The sequence below is a fragment of the Eptesicus fuscus genome, chromosome 11 (assembly GCF_027574615.1).
Source record: "Eptesicus fuscus isolate TK198812 chromosome 11, DD_ASM_mEF_20220401, whole genome shotgun sequence".
NCBI lineage: Eukaryota > Metazoa > Chordata > Mammalia > Chiroptera > Vespertilionidae > Eptesicus > Eptesicus fuscus.
In genome coordinates this window covers 14,556,756-14,577,202 of record NC_072483.1, presented here as the reverse complement: position 1 = coordinate 14,577,202, position 20,447 = coordinate 14,556,756, and the positions used below count along the sequence as shown (strand labels likewise).

The 20,447-nt window shown below is 35.8% G+C and overlaps 1 protein-coding gene across 1 annotated transcript in view; it reads left to right on the top strand.

Annotated features, from left to right (window-relative positions):
• ACTR3 (actin related protein 3) overlaps positions 1-20,447 on the top strand; it is a 58,314-nt gene that overhangs the window by 25,261 nt on the left and 12,606 nt on the right. The window contains exons 5-9 of the mRNA XM_028148135.2: positions 7,148-7,258; positions 9,772-9,867; positions 11,941-12,048; positions 15,623-15,766; positions 18,184-18,357. Of these exons, the coding sequence (XP_028003936.1) occupies positions 7,148-7,258; positions 9,772-9,867; positions 11,941-12,048; positions 15,623-15,766; positions 18,184-18,357 (633 nt within the window). The remainder of the gene's footprint in view (positions 1-7,147; positions 7,259-9,771; positions 9,868-11,940; positions 12,049-15,622; positions 15,767-18,183; positions 18,358-20,447) is intronic.

Genomic DNA, 20,447 nt, shown 5'->3' with positions numbered 1-20,447 from the left:
AGGCTATGTCACTAGGCCCTACGGAACACCTACTGTATTAGGCTACTCTACAAGCCTGGGAGATGTAGTGCTCTACGTAATGCATAGAAACAAACAGAGGAAGGTTGCAAAAATGAGGAGACAAAGAAACATGTCCCAAATGAAAGAATAGAACTCAACTCCAGAAAGAGAACTAAATGTATTATAGATAAGCAATCTACTAGATGAAGAGTTCCAAACACTGCTTATAAGGGATGCTCAGTGAACTTAGTGAGAACCTCACAGTATGAAAAAGGATCATTCAGATGTGAAGGATACATTAACTGAAATGAAGAAGAATTTACAGGGATTCAATAGTAGAGTAGAGGATGCTGAGATGAAATCAGCGATATGGAATATGAAGAAGCAAAAAACACCAACTAGAAGAGCAAAAAGAAAGAAAAATATGAAGATAGTGTAAGTAGCCTCTGGGACAACTTCAAGCATACCAACATTCACATCATAGGGATGCTGGAAGGAGAAGAGAAGGAGCAAGATTTTAAAAACCTTTTTGAGAAAGTAATGACAAAAACTTCCCTTAACTGGTGAAAGAAATAGACACAAGTCCAGGAAGCACAGAGAGTCTCAAATAAGGTGAATCCAAAGAGGCCTACACCAAAACACATCCTTAAAATGCCAAAGGTTAAAGACAGAGAATCTTAAAAGCAGCAAGAAAAAAGCAGTTAGTTACCTACATGAGAGCTCCCATAAGACTATCAGCTGCTTTCACAACAGCAACTTTGCAGGCCAGAAGGGGCTGGCAAGAAATATTCCAAGTGAAGAGCAAAGTCCTACATCCAAGATTACCCAGCAAAGCTGTCATTTAGAATGGAAAGACATAAAGAGCTTCCTATACAAGAAAAAGCTAAAGGAATTCATCATCACCAAACAAGTAATATAAGAAATGTTAACGAGTTTTCTTTTTAAGGAAAAAAAAAAGATAAAAATATGAACAATAAAATAGCAATAAGTACATATCTATCAATAATTGAATCTAAAAGACAAAATAAACAAGCAGCACAGAAACAACCTCACAGATAAAGAACATTTTGATTGTTGCCAGAAAAGCAGGGGGTTGGAAGAATGGGTGAAAAAGGTGAAAGGATTAAGAAGTATAAATTGGTTGTTACAGAATAGTCATGAGGATGTAAAGTGCAGCAGAGGGAATATAGTCAGTAATCTATAATCATAAAAGTATAATATGCTAATTAGACTGGACGTCCACAGGATGACCTTCCGGATGAAGCCGGGGCTGCAAGGGAAGCTGGTGCTGGCAGCCAGGGAAGGAAGGCCTACTCTTGCACAAATATCATGCATTGGGCCTCTAGTATTCCAATAACTATGTATGGTATCAGATGGGTGTGAGATTTATCCAGATGATCACTTAGTAAGTTATGGAATATCTAATTGCTGGGGTGTACATATGAAACTAATATAGTAATGTATGTCAAGTGTAATTGAAACAAAAATGATTTGAAAATGGGGAAAAATAAACCTTTGTAATGGGAAACTTTATATATAAAAATAGAGGAAAGAATATAATGAACTTCAGGAATCCATCTCAGAGCAATGGAAGTTATCAACCTTGGACCATCCTTGTTTTATCAGATCTCCCTCTTACCCCCAGATTATTTCAAAGTAAATTCCAAATATTGTTTTACCTATAAACACCTTTAAAGGTAAGGACTTAAAAAAAACACATTTTAAGTATATTATCCCTGAATACAGTGCAGTTTCTTAATATTATCTAAAATCTAGTCAGTGCTCACATTTCTCTGATTATTAACCTGTTTGAATCAAGATTCAAACATTGTGTACTCATTGGATTTGGTTGGTAACTCTTCAGTCTTTTTATAGGTTCTTTTCTGTATGTATGTTTCTTCTTGCCTTTTAAAATTTCAATCTTGATATGCTTATTGATTTTTTTTAAAGTGGGGGAAGGAAGGAGGTAGAGAAAGAGTGGGGGTGGGTGGGGTAGATCAGTGCAAGAGAGAACATCGATTGGTTGCCTTCCATACATGCCTTGACCAGGTATTGATCCCAAAATCTAGGCAAGTGCTTTGACCAGGAATTGAACCCACCAACTTTCGGCATACAGGACGATGCTCCAACCAACTGAGCCAACCTGGCCAAGGCTATCTCTTTTGCCTTTATTTATAGAAAATTTTTCGTTGTCTTGTTAAATGATTCATATTCTGTATTCTGATGATTGCATCCTTGTGTCATTTAATGTGATCCTCTACTTTCTATATTTACTTTGGGGGGAGGGGCTGTTGTAAAATGGTAGTTAAATCTAGAAGTTTGATTAGCTTTTTGTAAAAATAATGTGGGTTTGTTGTTGTTTTCTTGCCAAGTATAAAAAAGTGGATATTTAATGAGTAACAGGGAATGGTTAACAAGATATTGGTGGCAATACTTTGTACCTAGTAATTGAGGATAATTCTCAGTTCTTGGAAAGTTTCCTTGCTCCTCCTTATTTCTTGAGATTGAGAACATTTAAGGAGAAACACTTTTGACTGGGGTGTGATGTAGGGAGAAGAAGGTAAGTTTAGTTTTTAACAAGTAGTGTTGTAGGTATCTGGGAGACATCTGATATATTGTTAGACAGATATTTGGCTTTTGGAACTCAGAAAAAAGACATAAATATTTGGAAGGTATCAGTTACCTAGGAAGGGCTGAAATTACCTAGGGAAGTGTATACCAGGGAAGAGCCTGGGACACAGCCTGATTAGTGCTCTATTTAGGTTTGAATAGAAGAGGAAATCTTTGCAAAGGAGACTGAGAAAGCGTGGTTAGAGGATGGGGTAAACAGGCAAGTGATAAACAGCATGGAATGTTGCTAAGATATCAAGTCACCTGGAGCCCATATATTAATTACTGTTTTTTTAGCTACAAGGATGTCATTTGTCACCTTAATAAAAGTCATTTTAGGAGTAGTGTGGCTGGATTACAGTAGGATGGATTGTGAATGGTAGGCCAGGAAAAAATGTCAATATTCATTGAGGTTTGGCTGTGATTAGGAGAGAGAGATCAAGAGACATGTGGGTTTAAGGTAGAAGAAATGTTTAAATGCTATTATGAAAGCGCCATTAGAAAAAGAGATTAAAATAACATGTAATTCAGGTCTCTGAGAAAGCCAGAAAGGTGAGGTCCAGAGGACAGATGATCTAATTGATATGTGGAAGATTCTCTTATGTTATTAAAAAGTGAAAGAGTGAAAGAGAAAAAGGAATATGTATGGAGTCAGTTTTATAGATTTGATGAAGGGATTCCTAACTGTTGGTGTCTGTCGTCTCTGTGACATACATGGTGTTATCATCTCTGCTTCCCAGGAAATAGTGGGAGGTGAAATCTGAATAATGGGGACATTTAAAATCATCATTGTGGAGAGTAAAGATGAATAGAGTAGAGAAATAAATGCTTGCCTGGCAAAGTTAGGTCCATTTGAGAATAGCAAGTATGAATGCTTAGTTTTATTAACCCAGTTACATATGTTTCTTCAGTATAACCAGCATTCTGTGTATAGGCAAGTTTAGGGTAGGATCATGCTGAGTTGGGCTTTGGTAGATGGAATGACAAAAGGAAATATGAATAGTCAAAGTGATGTGGCATAAAATCTCAGAGTGTGTGTGTGTGTGTGTGTGTGTGTGTGTGTGTGTGTGTGTGTGTGTTTTGGGGGGGTGGTGATAGCTAGGGAATAATTATAATAGCCAGTGGCCTGCTAGTCTAATTGTAATAAAGAGAGATATAGCAAGTTGCTGGCGGATGAACGGTTATGATCAGAGTGGAGCGTCCTTGTATTTCTGGTACTTGGAGATGCTGAGGATACTGAGATCTAAACTAGCCAAAATGGGGAAAAGAAATCTTTGAAGGTGTTGAAGTTAGTGAGCTGAGAGACCATAGTTCCTCTGTACTGATTCTTTTCCCTTAAACACATTTTCATGGCTTCCAAATTCTGCAAGCAAACCTAAAAAACCAAAACTTTCTCAGTCTTTATTTGTACCTGCTTTCCTCAGCCTTTTAGCTATTATTTTCCTTTTGAAACCAAATTTCTTATTTAGTCTCTAATTTTTTGATAAACTATTAAATCTTATTGTAACAGTCTTCATCCTTCTTGATTTGTCTTTTCTGTTTGTAACTTAGACTATTCTTTATTTGTTACTGTTTTATTTTCACTATTGTTACTTGTTCCTCCATTGCCCACTACTCAAATGTTTTTATTTCCCAGGTACTGTCCTTGATTCTCTTTTATTTCTTTATTAAATTCTTTGTGTAGGTGATCTCATCCACTCCTCTGTCTGCAACTACAACCTAAAATCTCTACTTCCAATTCCTTGGCCTCATTTCCAACTACCTACTGTCAACTACCTACTGCCCGGCTCTCAAATATAATCTACCAAAACAAAACTTATTATATATACTCTACCCTTGCTTAGTTCAAGAAAAAATAAAACACAACTTTTGTGTCTTGATTAATAGGTTCTTTCCAGTCTGACTTCAAAGCTAAAAATATTGTTATCTTTGCATTTCTTCTCATTCTTATTGATAGAAATCTTAAATCTGGCCTAATATCATTGATATCACAGTTGGGGCTTTTATTTTCCCTTGGTTAGTTGTCTTAAATTCTTTTCAGCTTTCTCAGTGCTGCTATAATAATCTTCCTAAAAATCAAAGCTGTTCTTGTCACTCCCTGCTTAAAATTTTCTGCTGATGCCCTATTTCTTACAGAATAAAATCTAAATACAAGGAAAATACAGTTTTTGAGAATCTGTTTCCTTTATCTAGAACTGATCTGTCTTTCCACACCCGCTCTCCCCACCCCATCCTTTTGTCACACATATTTCTCATTGTTAAATGCAGTGTTTGTCTTTTTCCATCTTTTTTCTTTCTATTCTACATCTACATGTTCTTCCCTCTCCCTCCTCCAAGAAAATAAAATCAACAAGGTTGCTCCTTTAAGACCCAGTTTAGATATGACCTCATCAGTCATATAGGAGTATTTCTATTTTTCTTTAGAAGCCTAGCTCCTTATCTAGTCCTAGGTACTTTATTTCTTTAAAAACTTACAATAGATTTGTATCTATCTCTTTCACTAGATTGAGCTTCTGGGGGGCAGGTTGTTCATGTCCTTAGCATTTGTGCCAATGGTTCACAGTTGCTACACAATAAAATAACACTTAGACTCTTTAAATATGTAAACTTCAGTAATATTATAAAATGAATGATGTAGTACATATTTTTCCTTACTTAAAGCCAGGAGAATTCATAGTATAATTCCTTAAAAAGTATGGAGAAGACTAGGGTGAGATGTGAATATTGGGGATTAACTGATAATAGGTTTAATGACTGAGTAAATGACTATAGGAGGTTTACTTGTTCTTTCAGTGTAAGGTATTAAGTATGTACTATGTGCATGGAACTATATATTTTTGTTTGTTTCTTTTTCTGTTATATATATTTAAAAATTTTTTGCATAAATTTTAATTTGCTTATTTAAGGAATTCTTTATATATTTGGAATACTAATCTTTTGTTAGTTATATGTGTTGTGGAACTGTATTTTATTGCAGAGATTCACAAATTTTCTCAATGCCTTTTAGTGTCTCAGTAAGATTGTGTAGAGTGATATCTAGACCAAAAGAAATATCTAACAGTTTGCTTATTAAGTGGCTAGGTCTAAGGAACTAAATAGCCTTTTGAAAAAAATAAGACACTTATTTGAAAGGAAAAGATTTAATTGTTAAATAATTACAATTCTATAAGAATATAATTGCCTGTTAGTTACTTCACAACTTCTCACACCTGGAATCAGATTGCACATTGCCTCCTTTCTTATTTTACGGTAGAAGCCCAGTACGAGCGAAATCATGCGTTGTTAGGGTCCCTAGGCCTAGCCTGGCCTCTGTCACTGGCCTCCGCTGCCCTATGACGCTACGTGAAGCTCCCCTCCCAGGGACGCTCCGTGATGCTCGCAGCCCCTCGACTGCTCCGCAAGGCTTCCCCCCCCCCCCCCGCCCCACCGCCCCACCATGCTCCGCGAAATTCCCCCTGCCCTGCCACTGCTCCGCAAAACTACCCCCGCCCCACAGCTGGTCCTCCTGCCCCGCCACTGCTCCGTGAAACTCCCTCCACCCCGCGACTGCTCTGCGAGGCTCCCGTTGCCCCTCTACACTCCCCCCACACAGTGACTGCTCCACTAAGCCCACCACCGCCACTCAACAGTCCCCAGTCCCGCCCACCACCACCACCCCCCCTTCATGGCAAGCGGTTCGGGGGCCGGTGGGGGGGGATGACTTTAGAGGTGCTCCATGCACTTCATAGTGACCGGTCATCCGTTAGGTCGTGACGGCACCTGGCTCTTTATATATTAGGATAAGTTTTTGGGGGAGGTCCTAGTTTTTATTATAGCAACTACTGGCAACTCAGCTTCTCAAAGAGGTGATGTTATTGAAAATAATATATGTAGTATTACCTAATGTTGAAACTTAATTTCTCTGCTAGTAAGATATGCAGTGTTGAACTGATTTTGGGTGTCACTGTATTTTCCTGAAAAATTTAAAGTAATTGGTGTTGTCTTTGTGAATTTGCTATAGTACCCTGGGGTTCAGTTTTGAAAGCATGTTTCTTTGCAAATATATATAGTTTTTCTTTAAATTTATGTGTTTGATTTATTATTGCTATATACTTACCAACTGTGTTTTATATATCAGGCACATATCAAATATCTGTGAAAGAGCTAATAAATTAAAAATTAAGGTAATTGTAGTAAACTATAATTTTCATAGGCTTAATTATAAGTTTTTCGCTTATTGCAAAATTTTCAGAAATTCAGACAGACTAGTACAAATCTAGATGGAAGCATCTAGATTTACAATTTTTAACATTTTTACATGTTTGCATTATGTTCTTAATTGAATCACCAGAAAATATATTGTGGAGATAATTTTATTTATTTCTAAATAGTTATGTATGAATCTCTAAAGAATGATCTACACACCTTGATTATCACACCTAAGAAATGCTGTCCTTATCTAATATTCACTAATGACCTAGTATTCTCTGGGTTTTTAAATTTTGGTAGTTTATTTTGATGTTAATAATATTTGTATTTTATTTTTTTGTTTTAATAGTGGCCAATTCGCCATGGTATAGTTGAAGATTGGGATTTGATGGAAAAGTTTATGGAACAAGTGATCTTTAAATATTTAAGGGCAGAACCTGAAGACCATTATTTTCTTTTGGTAAGTACAAATTGTAATTTTACTGAGGAAAGTTTTGAAGAAACTCAATGAGAATATTTTCATCACATCTGTATTCACGAGGGCATGCTTTAATTTTTATTAAATTGTCATATGTCTAAAAGTCTCTGCTAAAAAGCTCTGTTGTTTTTAATATTATCCTGTTCTGGAGTTCAAATAGAGTAGTAATATATTGAAACAACAAAGTTTAGATACTTAAGAAATTCTTTTGATAATTAATATGTAATTTTTTTGATAGGAATAGTAAGGTTCAGAAAAAAGTTGGAAATGTGGTGCTTCCCTTTTTAATTGTAGTCTGATCATTATTTCATTTGTAATTCTTGGTAACAAAAATACAATATAACTTAATTTTTAAACTTTTTTCTTTTTACCAAAATAGTTGCATGTTCATATCTTTAAAAAATCAAATGGTGTAAGATCGAAAATAAAAAAATAGCACTCTTCTTCCTCACCTCTCCCAACCCTTGATTCGTATTCCCCAGAGACTAACATTTAAAAATTCATCCATGTTGTTGAGGATACCAATAACTTGTTGCTTTTTCTGGATTGTATTCCATTAGATGAATATGCCTTACTATGTATTTCTGTTGATGTTCACCTAGTCCTAGGCTGTTTCCAGTTTTTTACTATTAACAATATTTTAGCTACTGGGAACATTCTTATACAGATCTTTTTGGGGACAAATGTTTTCATTTCTCTTGTATAAATACTTTGGTACAGAATTGCTGTAGGTAGGTGCATAATAGGTTTTATAGGAAACTTTCAGAACTTTTTCAGAACCTTTTATATAAGATGTTAGTAAGTTGGTTGCTCTACAATCTGCCCAATATTTGCTGTGTTAGTCTTTTTAGTTTTAGCCATTTTAGTGGGTGTGTAAAGCTTTCTCATTTTGGTGGTAATTTACATTTTCCTGATGACTAATGGCATTGAGCACTTTTTCATGTACTTACTAGCTATCTGTATGTTTTCCTTGTGAAGTTTCTGATTATATTTTATGTAGAACTTCTTTTGTTTTGGAGTTTATAAGTTTTAAATGCTTTGGTTTTTTAGTTTGCTTAGTTTTGTATGTATTACTAAATATTTTCATACTGTTGAACCTAGTTCCAAACTCTTAACATCAGGCAGTTTAACTATTAAAAGTTTTACATATGAAAAACTCTATTCCTGCTTAATTTTTTAAACTTTATTTATAGTGTCTTTTAAAATTGAAAAAATACATTTAATTTGTTATGAATTCAAGTTTTATCATCCTTTTTTTTTTTTTTTTTGTAATTTTTGCTCTGTAAATGTAAGAAATTCCTGGCTTTCCTCAAGCTCAAAAAGATAATTCTTTTGTGTTAAGGTTAACCTTTTGCACTCGGATGTCGAGTGTGCCTCGACACAGTTAGCATTAGAATAAAGGAATCGAGAAAAAAGCAAGCGAGTGCAAAGGGTTAAAAGTTTTGCCTTTTAACTTTACATATTTGAGATAACAGAAAGGATTGGATTGTCATATCAGTCTCACAAGAATCAGCCTTACCCAGTTTTGAACTTTAATAATTTAAGTGAATTAAATGATCATGAGACATAAGCAAAAAATGAAGTCTGGGATTGCCAGTGCTGTTCCCTAGGTTGTTTTTGCCTCAGACTTAACCCAGACACAGGTTTCTAAGTGATGTATGCAGCCACATAACTTAAACTGAAGAGAACTATGTAAATATCTCCATTTTATAGTCGCTTAACAGTTAATGTTAACTTACATAACATTTTTTTCAGGAAGCTGTGCCATAAATTTGTAGAATCTTGACTTATCTATATAAAACACTAATATGCAAATTGACTGAAAGGCAGAACAACTGGTGGAACGACCTGTTTCTATGATGCGCACTGACCACTAGGGGCAAATGCTTAACGCAGGAGCTGCTCCCAGCCCACAGGCCCCGACCTATGGCAGTGGCGAGGGGTGGGGCTGGCAAGCAGGTGGTGCCAGGCCAGCCAAGGCAGGTGCAAGTGGGGGCCACACGATCACACCGCCAGTCACCCTGCGGATCAGCCCTGATCACTGGCCAGGCCTAGGAACCCTACCCATTCACGATTTTCGTGCACCGGGCCTCTAGTTTACTATAATTATAGACAGATCAGGTACATTCTGCTATAAACAATGCATAGATGATTCTTCCACTAGCAAATACCATTGGAGGTCTTTCATTACCATGTTTACAAGGTGATTTGACTGGGTCTCCTTCTTCCTTCTTTCCCTTTCTCAATGTTTAATTCTTACAAGTGGAGTGACAGGAATCAGTTTCTTTTTTTTATGTGAATAACCACATTTTTGCATATGTTTAGATCTGTTTGAATTCTCTATTTTTTCTTTGATCCGTGTGTCTCTCTTTACCTCTAAGCTTAATGACTTTTAAATACAGTGTTTGAAATAAATTATTTCTCATTTAAAATTGTCTATAAAGTTATCAAAATATTCTGATATTGTCTATTTAAAATGTTATTCAATTTAATAGACTGAACCTCCTCTGAATACTCCAGAAAACAGGGAATATACTGCTGAAATAATGTTTGAGTCCTTCAATGTTCCAGGCTTGTACATTGCTGTGCAGGTAAGCAAGCTCATAAGTTAAGAGAATCTGGATTCTTAAGTTTTAATCTGGTTTAATTCTTATCTATCTATCTATCTATCTATCTATCTATCTATCTATCTATCTGTCTGTCTACCTATCTATGTGTGTGTATTATAACCTCAAAGCATATCATAGTTCTCTCCTGAATTGATAATTTAGAAATCATATTATAGGAAATTGAGTTTTAGTCAGTAGAAAAGAAGTGTTAAAGTATGTTAATGGTTTTTGGTTAACTCATGGCCTTTTATAGGACAGCAAAAAGGGAACTAAAGTTCATTGAGTGTTTCTACCATGTCAGGAACTTCATATCTATAATAATAAAAGGGTAATATACTAATTAGACCAGACGTCTTCCAGGCCTCATTCCGGACTGCGAGTGTACCCCCCACGTCCCGCGTGGTTCAGGGTTCAGGTTCAGGGTTCGGGTTCTGGAGGAGGCCGCACACAAATGAAAGAGATAAGACAAGAAAATACTAATTTGGGAATTGGCCAGGTGGAAGCCCAAGAGAGGACTCTGCTTTGCTCTGGCCTTGTGATCCCTTTTATTCAGGTCTGGGATACACCCATAGCCCTTAGACAGGCAATTCCAGTAATAGCTCCATGATAGCCCATCAGCAAGGATTTACACAAGACTAAAAGGTGGAAGTTGCTTTAGCTCCCTTTGTCTCCACCAGACAGTGGGTGTATGGCTCTGACCCTTGCCAGAGCCTCAAGGTTGACCAGCCTTGCGCATTTCTTGTCCACCTCTTTCTGCTAGTGAAGGCAATGGGCAGCTTCCAACACTGGACATCCTTCCTGACGAAGCTGGGGCCGGAGGGAAGCAGCCCGGTTCTGGGTGCGGGAGGGAAGCGGGTGCCAGCAGCCAGGGGAAGGAAGGCTTACTCTTGCATGAATTTTCGTGCATCGGGCCTCTAGTATATATATATATTCATTTATCCTTATAACATTCGTTGTGTCCTTTTTTTACCGTCTGTTTTGACTGATTTATTGCTAGGTGTATTTGACCACCTTCTCCTTTGTGCCTCTCTGTATCCTATATATCATAAATCCCTGCAATACTTTATTATACTTAATTTGTGTGTATATCTATATGGTACAGCTTCTGTCCCACCCCTCAGGATCAGAACTCACCTCTTATTTTTTAACACTATAGTAAATGTGATAACTTGGTATATCACAGATGCTTGATGAGTATAAAAACTATTGTATAGTTCTGGTGGCACACAATGTTTGTAGTGTGATCCTGTGTTATAATTGGAGGTCAGCCTAGACATCTTTCTAGGTCCATTTTTCAGCTATTTATATTGCAAGTAGATTTTAAAAAGCTAGTTTTGTTCTGTTTTTAATTATTAGTCGTATATCTTATTTGAGGCTTGGATTGTATGAAATACAGATTTTAAAAAATGAACTAGCTGTGTTAATTTCTCAATTTGTAAACTCCTTTTTTAAAGAATTATACTTTATTGCCTATGCCACAATTTCTCACAGAAAAATGTTACCTCATCAACTTTGTTTTATAATTATATCATAGTATTTGGAAGTGTGCAAGGGCTTTTTCTGTGATAAGCTGTTACATATCCCTAGATGCATGTTGCACTTGAAAATTTGGAGATAATCTTATAAGAGTGATACTTGTTTATAGCCATTTTTGTATTGAATAATTCTGGTGATTGGGTTGTTGGTGGTGTGCTTCTCCTACTTTGTTGTTTGTAACAGGCTATCCCATATAAACATAGTTTAAGTCTTGGCAATCTTATACTATACAATTTCACGTTAGTCTTCCACATTTTTTTGGCTTTAGGAGAAAAAAGGCTCGCACTAAAATATGGAAAATGTATAAATATGTCCCTGAAAGCAGATATCAGCTTGTAAGTTTGTCTTAATAAAATGTAGGATGTGAATAATTTGATTGTATAGTGTAAATTAATTTTGTGTATTTTCTTTCCAGACACTACATTTAAAATTGAATAAAGTACTCCAGTAAAATATATGTAATTTTAACTCTCGGTCTTTGTGTTTCTTTTTTGCCTGTCTTACTTCTTTTTATTCAAGGCCGTTCTTGCCTTAGCTGCATCCTGGACCTCAAGACAAGTAGGGGAACGGACATTGACTGGTACGGTAATAGACAGTGGAGATGGTGTCACACATGTCATTCCTGTGGTAAGAATATTTTAAAATTACTGAACAGGACATCAAATTACACATCTGACAAGTTAAATTATATGAATTAATGCCACTTTTTAAAACTTTAAATATTATACTTTAAAATTTTGCTGTGATTTGGCCATTTGTTCAACTATAGTTGTATTTTGCTCAAATTATTGTTAAAATTGTATAAACAAATTCTAAAATGTTTCTTTTGCTATAGGTTTGTACTACTATTAGAAAATAATTAGAAATTTATTAGCAATAGTTTCTAATTCATAATTGGGAAATGATGAATTGGAGTATATGGAATGAAAAAATACATCTTTACTTAAACTTGGAATTCTTTTTTCCAGTTTGATGTGTCTTTGTGTGTATTAGCGAGTTGATAATCTCTCTTGTCCTTAATTAACACATTTCAGACTGGTGTGTACATTAACAAAATGGCAGTTAGTTGTGAGCAATGACTATTAATGACTTTTAAGGAACTATTTATTTTTTTTAAATAAAAAGCTCAAGATATGATGGGGCTTCATGGTTTGAATTTAGTAAAGCATATTAAGAAAAATGCATCAGATTGGATTATTGCCTGAGATAGCATTTTTTTGCCAAGGCCTTTGTGCTTCTAATCTTAATGACAAATTAGCTTTTTTACTGTGCCTCATAGATTCAAAATGACAGCTCAAATTTATACTGATCATTATTTTCTTATTTTCTGTTGAGTTAATGGGTTATTTTAATAATTCTGTTTTATCTTCTTTATTGACCTATTAGCTATACTATATTTTTTTGGTATTGTCATTTGCCTGTTTCTTGGTGGTTGTTGCTCCAGGGCTTATAGTAAACAACTTTAACTTAACACAATCTAACTCCAAGTAATATTCTAACATTTCATAACCTTTCTAGTCTGTATTGTCATTGTCATTCATTTTACTTCTACATGTTACTTTTTCAATAGTATATTATTAATTTGTTTCATTGTAAGTTGTATATTAGTTTTGCTAGGGCAGCCATAACGAAGTACCACAGACTGAGTGACTTAAATAGTAAAGGATTAATTTTTTCACAGATATGCAGGCTAAAAAGTTTGAGGTCAAAATGTTGGTAATGTTGACTTCTGAGGACTCTCTTGTAGACCATATGTCTTCTCTGTGTCTGTGTTCCAGTCTCCTCCTCTTTTAAGAACAGTAGTCATACCGGATCAGGGCCCACTCTAATCATTTCATTTTAACTTAATTACCTCTTTAAATACCCCATTTCCAAAGACATTAACATTTTGACAGTATTGGGGATTAGCATGTTAACTTAGAATTTTGGGAAGGACAAGTCACAAGTCAGCCTATAATAAATAGTCATCTTTAAAAGAGATTTTGAAAAACACATATAATTCTTTTATATTTACCTACACACCATTTTCAGTGCTCTTTATTCCTTTGTGAAGGTCTAGATTTCCATCCTTTCTTTCTGTCTGAATGTTGATTTTTAATATTCTTATGGTGCTGATCCACTGCCTATGAATTATTTCATGTACATACTTTAAAAAAGTCTTTATTTTGCCTTCATTTTTGACAGGTAGTTTTACTTAGTGTAGAATTTTAGGTTGACAGTTTTCTTCCTTTCAGTATTTTAAAGATGTGGCTCTACTGTTTTCTGACTTACTTTGATTTTGAAAGTATCTGCTATAATTTCAGGTTTGTTCCTTTGAATGTAACGTTTCTTGTCTGGCTGCTGTCAAGTTATCTTTTTACATATTCCAGGTTCACTAGATTTTAGCGATTTGATTGTGATGTATCTAAATGTGGTTTTCTTCATTTATTCTCATTGAGCTGCTTGGACCTATGAATTTGTAGTTTTTATGTTATCTGAGAAGTTTTTGTCCATTATTTCTTCACATATCTTTTCTTTTCCTACTTTACCTCCTTATCTTTGGAAACTCCAATTACATGTATATTAGACTGTTTAAAGTTGTCTCATAGTTAACTGATACTCTTCACTTTTTTCTAACCATTTTTTTTTCCTGTACCCTTTTGGATAGTTTCTATTTCTATCTTCATGATCATGATTTTTATTCATTGTCTAATCTGCTGTAATTAAATTTATTGTATTTTTAAGTTCATGTATTTTTGTTCTTATAAGTTCTGTTTGGGCCTTTTTATAGCTTCTATTTCTCTGTTCCTCATGTTTCAATTGATCTTCTTGATTAGGATCAGATGGAGTATATTACCTGTTTTAATGTCCTTGTCTACTAATTCTGTATCTGACATCTCTGCTTCTTTCTCTATTGATTTATTTTCTTCTTGATCAGGGGTTGTATTTTCCTGGTTCCTTTCTTGCTTAATATTTTAAGATATTTTCTTGGGACACAGGTAAGTGACTAGGAATCAGTTTGATCCTTTAAGGGACTCCTTTAAAACATTATTAAGCATGTCCAGAACAATGTTTTATCTAGGCCTACTTTATCCCCCTTGTTGGGGCAATATTCTTTTGGAGACTACTAGGTGCTCTGAGTTTGAGGTCTTTAAACTCTGGTGAGTGGGAGCATAAACTATTCCCAGCTATGTATGAGTTGGGGATCGTTCTTTCTGCCTGCTCCTTTCCAGAGGTTCTTTCTCTGGCCTTGATTTTTCTCACATACACATGATGATTACGAGTCAGCTAAGATCATAATTCTCAGATCTCTAGAGCTCTCGATCTGTGCAGCTTCTCCCATTTTAGAAGTCTAACTTGCAGATTCTGTATCCTCAGCTTAATGAGACTACCAGTCTCTGGATTCTCCTTCCCATTATTGTTGCCTAAGAACTCTCCCTGGGCAGCAAGATGGAATGTTTGTAGCACTCACCTTGTTTGTTTTCCATTCTCTTAGGGATCACTGATCTACTCTGATCTACTGATCTATTCTCTAATATCTGAAAATCAACTTCATATAATTTGTCCTGTTTTTAAGATGAGAGGGTTAATTCAATCCCTACTATATTGTCATGGGCACATGAGGACATCTCTGACATTTCATTTGTTAATGAAATTTAATTTTGCTACATTATTTTTTGTTCTTATTACTTGGATCAATAAATTTATGAATTCTGCAGAACTTAATTATTTGGCATTATTATGGTGCATGGTATGTCTGAAGCTTGTGAAATTGGTACTTACTTCATTGGGAAACATGATAGCCAGCTTTTGATTTAATGATCAAATTTCCTACGATGAAATCTAAATTTTTTATTAAAATTTTAGAAGATTTAAAAATCATCTCATCTGAAGCCTATTATCTAAAACATTACTACTTCAGAAAGTCATTATTTCTAAGTTATTGAGTTATTTCAGTCTTGGTTATAAACTCATCAATGAGAGAATGTTAAGTTGCTGGCCATTCATTTTTGTTACTGTACAGTATTATAAACTCTATGATAAGTAATTGTGGGGAACACAATTGAGAAATAAAGACTAGAAGAATTATCCTGGGATAAAGCAATACTTTAGATATAACTACACTAACCTGAGGTATTGGTCTTTAATAGCTAATTATTTAGGTTATATTAATTGTGAAAACATTGACAGTAAATTTGATACTCTTTTTTCCTCCCCCTAGGCTGAAGGTTATGTGATTGGCAGCTGTATTAAGCACATTCCCATTGCGGGACGAGATATAACATATTTTATTCAGCAATTGCTGAGAGACCGAGAAGTAGGAATCCCTCCAGAGCAATCCTTGGAAACTGCTAAGGCAGTAAAGGTAAAGAGTGATGAGGTGTAATTCACTTAGAGATTAAAATCAAATTTAAAATATTAACATGAAAAATTCTTAAGAACGGTACTTAAAAACATGTGTTAGCCAGTTACAAATTATTAATTACGTGTGTGTGTGTGTGTGTGTGTGTGTGTGTGTATTCTCTGTATCTCTTATAAGGAAATTTTGGGGGATTACCAATTCTTTTTTCCTCACATCTTAACATTTGAGAGGACTAACATACATTTTCATGATTATTTCCTTTTGTAAAATAAACTCGTTCACTTCAGAGTCCTCAAACCTCAATTTCTTCACTGAATTCCTTATTCTGAAAGTTTTCTGTTGCAAAATTATTTTGATTTAATTGATTGATTTTGACATAGTTAGCTCAAGTGTTAATGGCAAATAGAAAAATGTGAAGGCTGTGTAAGTATTCTATTAACTTGTATGCTACATACGTCTTCATTATTTCAGTGTTTAATACAAACTATCAAAATACTGAGCATCATTTTTTACATTTATCATTTGTCAACATACCTACAAAATTTCATTGGGCCTATCACATATGTTTGGAATATGTAAAAGGAAATCTAACCTGGCAAAAATAACTTAATTAATTTGCCTATCCTATATAATAAAGAGCTAATATGCAAATGGTCATCATGCCCTTGTGCCCTCGTGCTGGGGCCAGGAGACCTGAGGCCGCACCCCCCACCCTGGCGCCAGGCTGGGGGACCTGAGGCTGCGCTGGGGACCTGAGGCCACGTCCCCTACCCCGGCGCTGGGCCGGGGGACCTGAGGCTGTGTCCCCCACCTGGCGGGGTTTGACGGGGAACCTGAGGCTGCGCCCCCCACCCGGTGAGGCTTGGGGGACCTGAGGCTGTGCCCCCTGCTCTGCAGGACTTGATGGGGGTGGGGCTGGCCGGGTCTGGGTCTCACATGATTTTGAGGCACGCACGAGTGGGCAGGGACTTGACTCTGGGTCCCACAGCAAGCCCCAGACTCTGACAGGAGGGAGATTTTCATGTACATTTTACTAATTTTCTTTAATCTCTGACACTTCTATTATAGAGAAAGGGCAAATAGCAATATTAAAATATTTCCTCTAATTAATTCCCTTTTATTGTGCATGGATTTTGTGCATGGGGCCACTAGTCTTTATATGATTATTTTTAAAGGTTGGGAATGAAAATAAATTTACTACTTTCTAGATAGTAAAGGAATTACTAAATGGCTGCCAAACATCACTCTACAGTTGGTGACATTATTCTTAAATATGTAAACAATATGAACACTACAGTTTTAACAGTTTTGGGAAATCTGTGGAGTTTGAATTAAATCTATTTTAGAGAAATCTATTTTAGAGAATACTGATGCTCAGTCTGAATGTCTTTTTTTTTTAAGGATCATTTTTCTTTTTTTAAAATACATTTTTATTAATTTCAGAGAGGAAGGGAAGAGGGAAAGATAGAAACATCATGATGAGAGAATCATTAAACGTTGCACATCCCCTACTGGGGATCGAGCCCACAACCCAGGCATGTGCCCTGACCAGGAATTAAATAAACTGTGACCTCCTGGTTCATCAATCAGTGCTTAACCATTGAGCCACCCTGGCCGGGGAAAGATCACTATATGTAATTACTATTTCCAAGGTTTGGAGAAAGAAGACCTAATATAACTTAACCAAATTGCCTTTTGTTTTCTAATATTCTTTCTCTCTATATCCTTTGATTATCAATAATAATGTTTGTATCTATCTTGGGTAGAATAATTGATACGTAAAAATATGTGAAATATGTATTTTTCTTTAAAAAGAAATAATGAGGTTGGAAGTCAGGAGTCCATAAATTACAAATAGAATATTATAACCCACAACATTTTGAATTGCATTTTAGATGATAGCTTTTTCTTGGGACATATAACCAGATAAGCAACAATTCAGTTGTCCAGGTGATATAGTGAAAAAGAATAGTTTATATTTTCAGCCTTTTTTCTTCTGCTTATTTACTTAGACTATAATCACTTTTATTCCTGCTAAGGATATACATTAATTTGTGTGGATTTATCAATTATGAATAATTCTTTAATTCTGTATATTTTATGCTTTCTCTTCTTTAGAATATAGAGTTCATTAATTACTAAAACAGTATAAAATGTTGGAAGACATTTTTGAATATTTTTTGAAATAACATTGAAATAGTAGAACTTGATTCTTTCATTTATCAAATCCGTCTATTTATATATGAAGCCAGGAGGTGAACTGTTTATTTCTACTACATAAAATTTTCTTTAGCTTAATTTCCTAATTTTATTTTCTAAAGATTTTTTTGTTTCTAGTTTACTGAAAATATGTTCCTCCCCCCTTTTTGTACTTTTCCTAAAACAAGAGGAATAAATTGCTTGTTTCTTTGTTTTTCTAGGAGCGCTATAGTTATGTCTGCCCAGATTTAGTAAAAGAATTTAACAAGTATGACACAGATGGATCGAAGTGGATTAAACAGTATACTGGAATCAATGCTATCTCAAAGAAAGAATTTTCCATTGATGTTGGTTATGAGAGATTCTTGGGACCTGAAATCTTCTTTCATCCAGAGGTAATTTTTTTAGATGGAATTGTTTTATAATACTCAGCAAAAAATATCAGTGAACTATAAGATTATTCAAGAAGAGTTAATCTCAGGAACTTTTTTTTGTATACTAAAATGCTATAGTTAGTTATATATATATTTTTAAAAAGGCCTTTGTCAGAACAGGCTAAATATTACTATTTTTCATGTATTTAGAAAAATGAAATCTTTAATATTTGTGGCTTATGTGGGGTCATAGAAAGGGGAGTCCTTAAACTTTTTGATGATTTAAATAAAATATGTAAAATGATCATTATAAAAAAACCAATTGACTGTCACAAAATATTTAATTGTTAGCAAAATAGTCTCTGTCTCTATGAAATGTTAATGACATACAGGCTATATTAAATTAATGAAAAATACATGCTTTTAATAATGAAAAGTTCTTATAACTTATAAGAAACAACTTTATTAATAGAATTACTAAAGTTAAATGCCTACTCTTGCTTACACATTTAGCAAATAATAAGTGGATATAATTGTCATGCTCTCAGTTTAAGTATTGGATATTCAAAAATTAATTTGTCTTGCTTACTGAGCTTAAAGAATAAGAGAGATGAATACCTAAATAGGTATAGTTGCTTTAATGGATGCATGCATCAGGTGAGGAAATAGAAGCAAAGAGCATCTAAGTTTGCTTGGGAGAACCAGAGAAACTTTTTAGAGGAGATAACAGTTGAACTGAGACTGAAAGGTTGAGTGGATGTTTGTTAGGCAGTTATGCTAGGGGAATATATATCTGGCAGAGGAAATAAGCTGGGTAGAGGTCCTGAGATATAAGAGAACTAGATAATCCTAATATATAAAAAGCCAGGGGCCATCATGACCGAAACAACTGGACAGACGACTGAATACAGGCTGCGTGGTATGACAAGGCTGGCAGGGGGGTTAGTGAGGGACGACCAAACGACTAAAAACAGGCTGCATGGGGCTACCAAGCTGTCAGGGGGGTTAGTGAGGGATGACCAAACGACTGAACAGCAGGTTGCGTGGGGTGACCAGGCCAGCAGGGGGGGCAATGAGAGGCGACCAGGCCGGCAGGGGGGGCAGTGAGGGGCAACCAGGCTGGCGGGGGGGGGGGGACAGTTAGGGGCAACCAGGCCGGTAGAGGGGGCAGTTTGGGGCAACCAGGCTGGCAGGGGGGCAGTAAGGGGTGACCAGGCCAGTGGGGGGGGGGCAGTTAGGGGCGATCAGGCAGGCAGGCAAGTGAGCACTTGGGAGCCAGCGGTCCAGGATTGTGAGAGGGAAGTCCGACTGCTGGTTTAGGCCCGATCCCTGGGACACCCCCCACCACCACCATGCATGAATTTTGTGCACCAGGCCTCTAGTAAAAGTATAAAGGGAGTAGTAGGAGATAGATCCAGATTGGTGTTCATGAGGGACTAATATGCTATGTAAAGGAGTTACTGGATTCTGTAGTCGTGCAGAAAACTTCAGCATGAAAATGACACAGATTTATGTGCAGTATTAAAAAAGTCACTCTGGCTGTACTGGGTTGGATAGATTAGAATAGAGGTGTGAATTGTGTTGGAAGCAGGTGAGTATTGCAGTTTTTCAGATGAAAGTTAAATGTTAGTAGGTCAATGAGAGTGAGAAAGAAGGTGAGAGAGAACGAATAGAATCAACGTGACTTACTGATGCTTAGATGTGAGAAGAGTAAAAATATGAAGAATCTCTGATGATTCCCAGGTTTGTATCGTAATTAGATGTTATGCCATCCACTCAGATTAGGAACAGTGAAGGGGAAGAATAGGTGAGGTGGAAACATGAGATGACTTTATTTTGCATCTTTAAAGGATTCCAAAATGAACACTTGGGTTCTAAGGATTTTGAACTAGTGTGTTTTCAAGTGAGGATAGATGTGAAGTTATTAGCACATACGGAACAAAGGAAGAGAATGGTCAGGGAAATGATGTGGAGTGGGAATAAGGGGAAGAGTGGGGCCCTAGTCAACACCAGCACTTTATGGAGAGGCAGAGTAAGAGGAGCCTGCAAAGAATACTGAAGAATGCAGAAAGGGAGCAGCTGAGCCAAAGGATTATGCTGTTAACATTAAA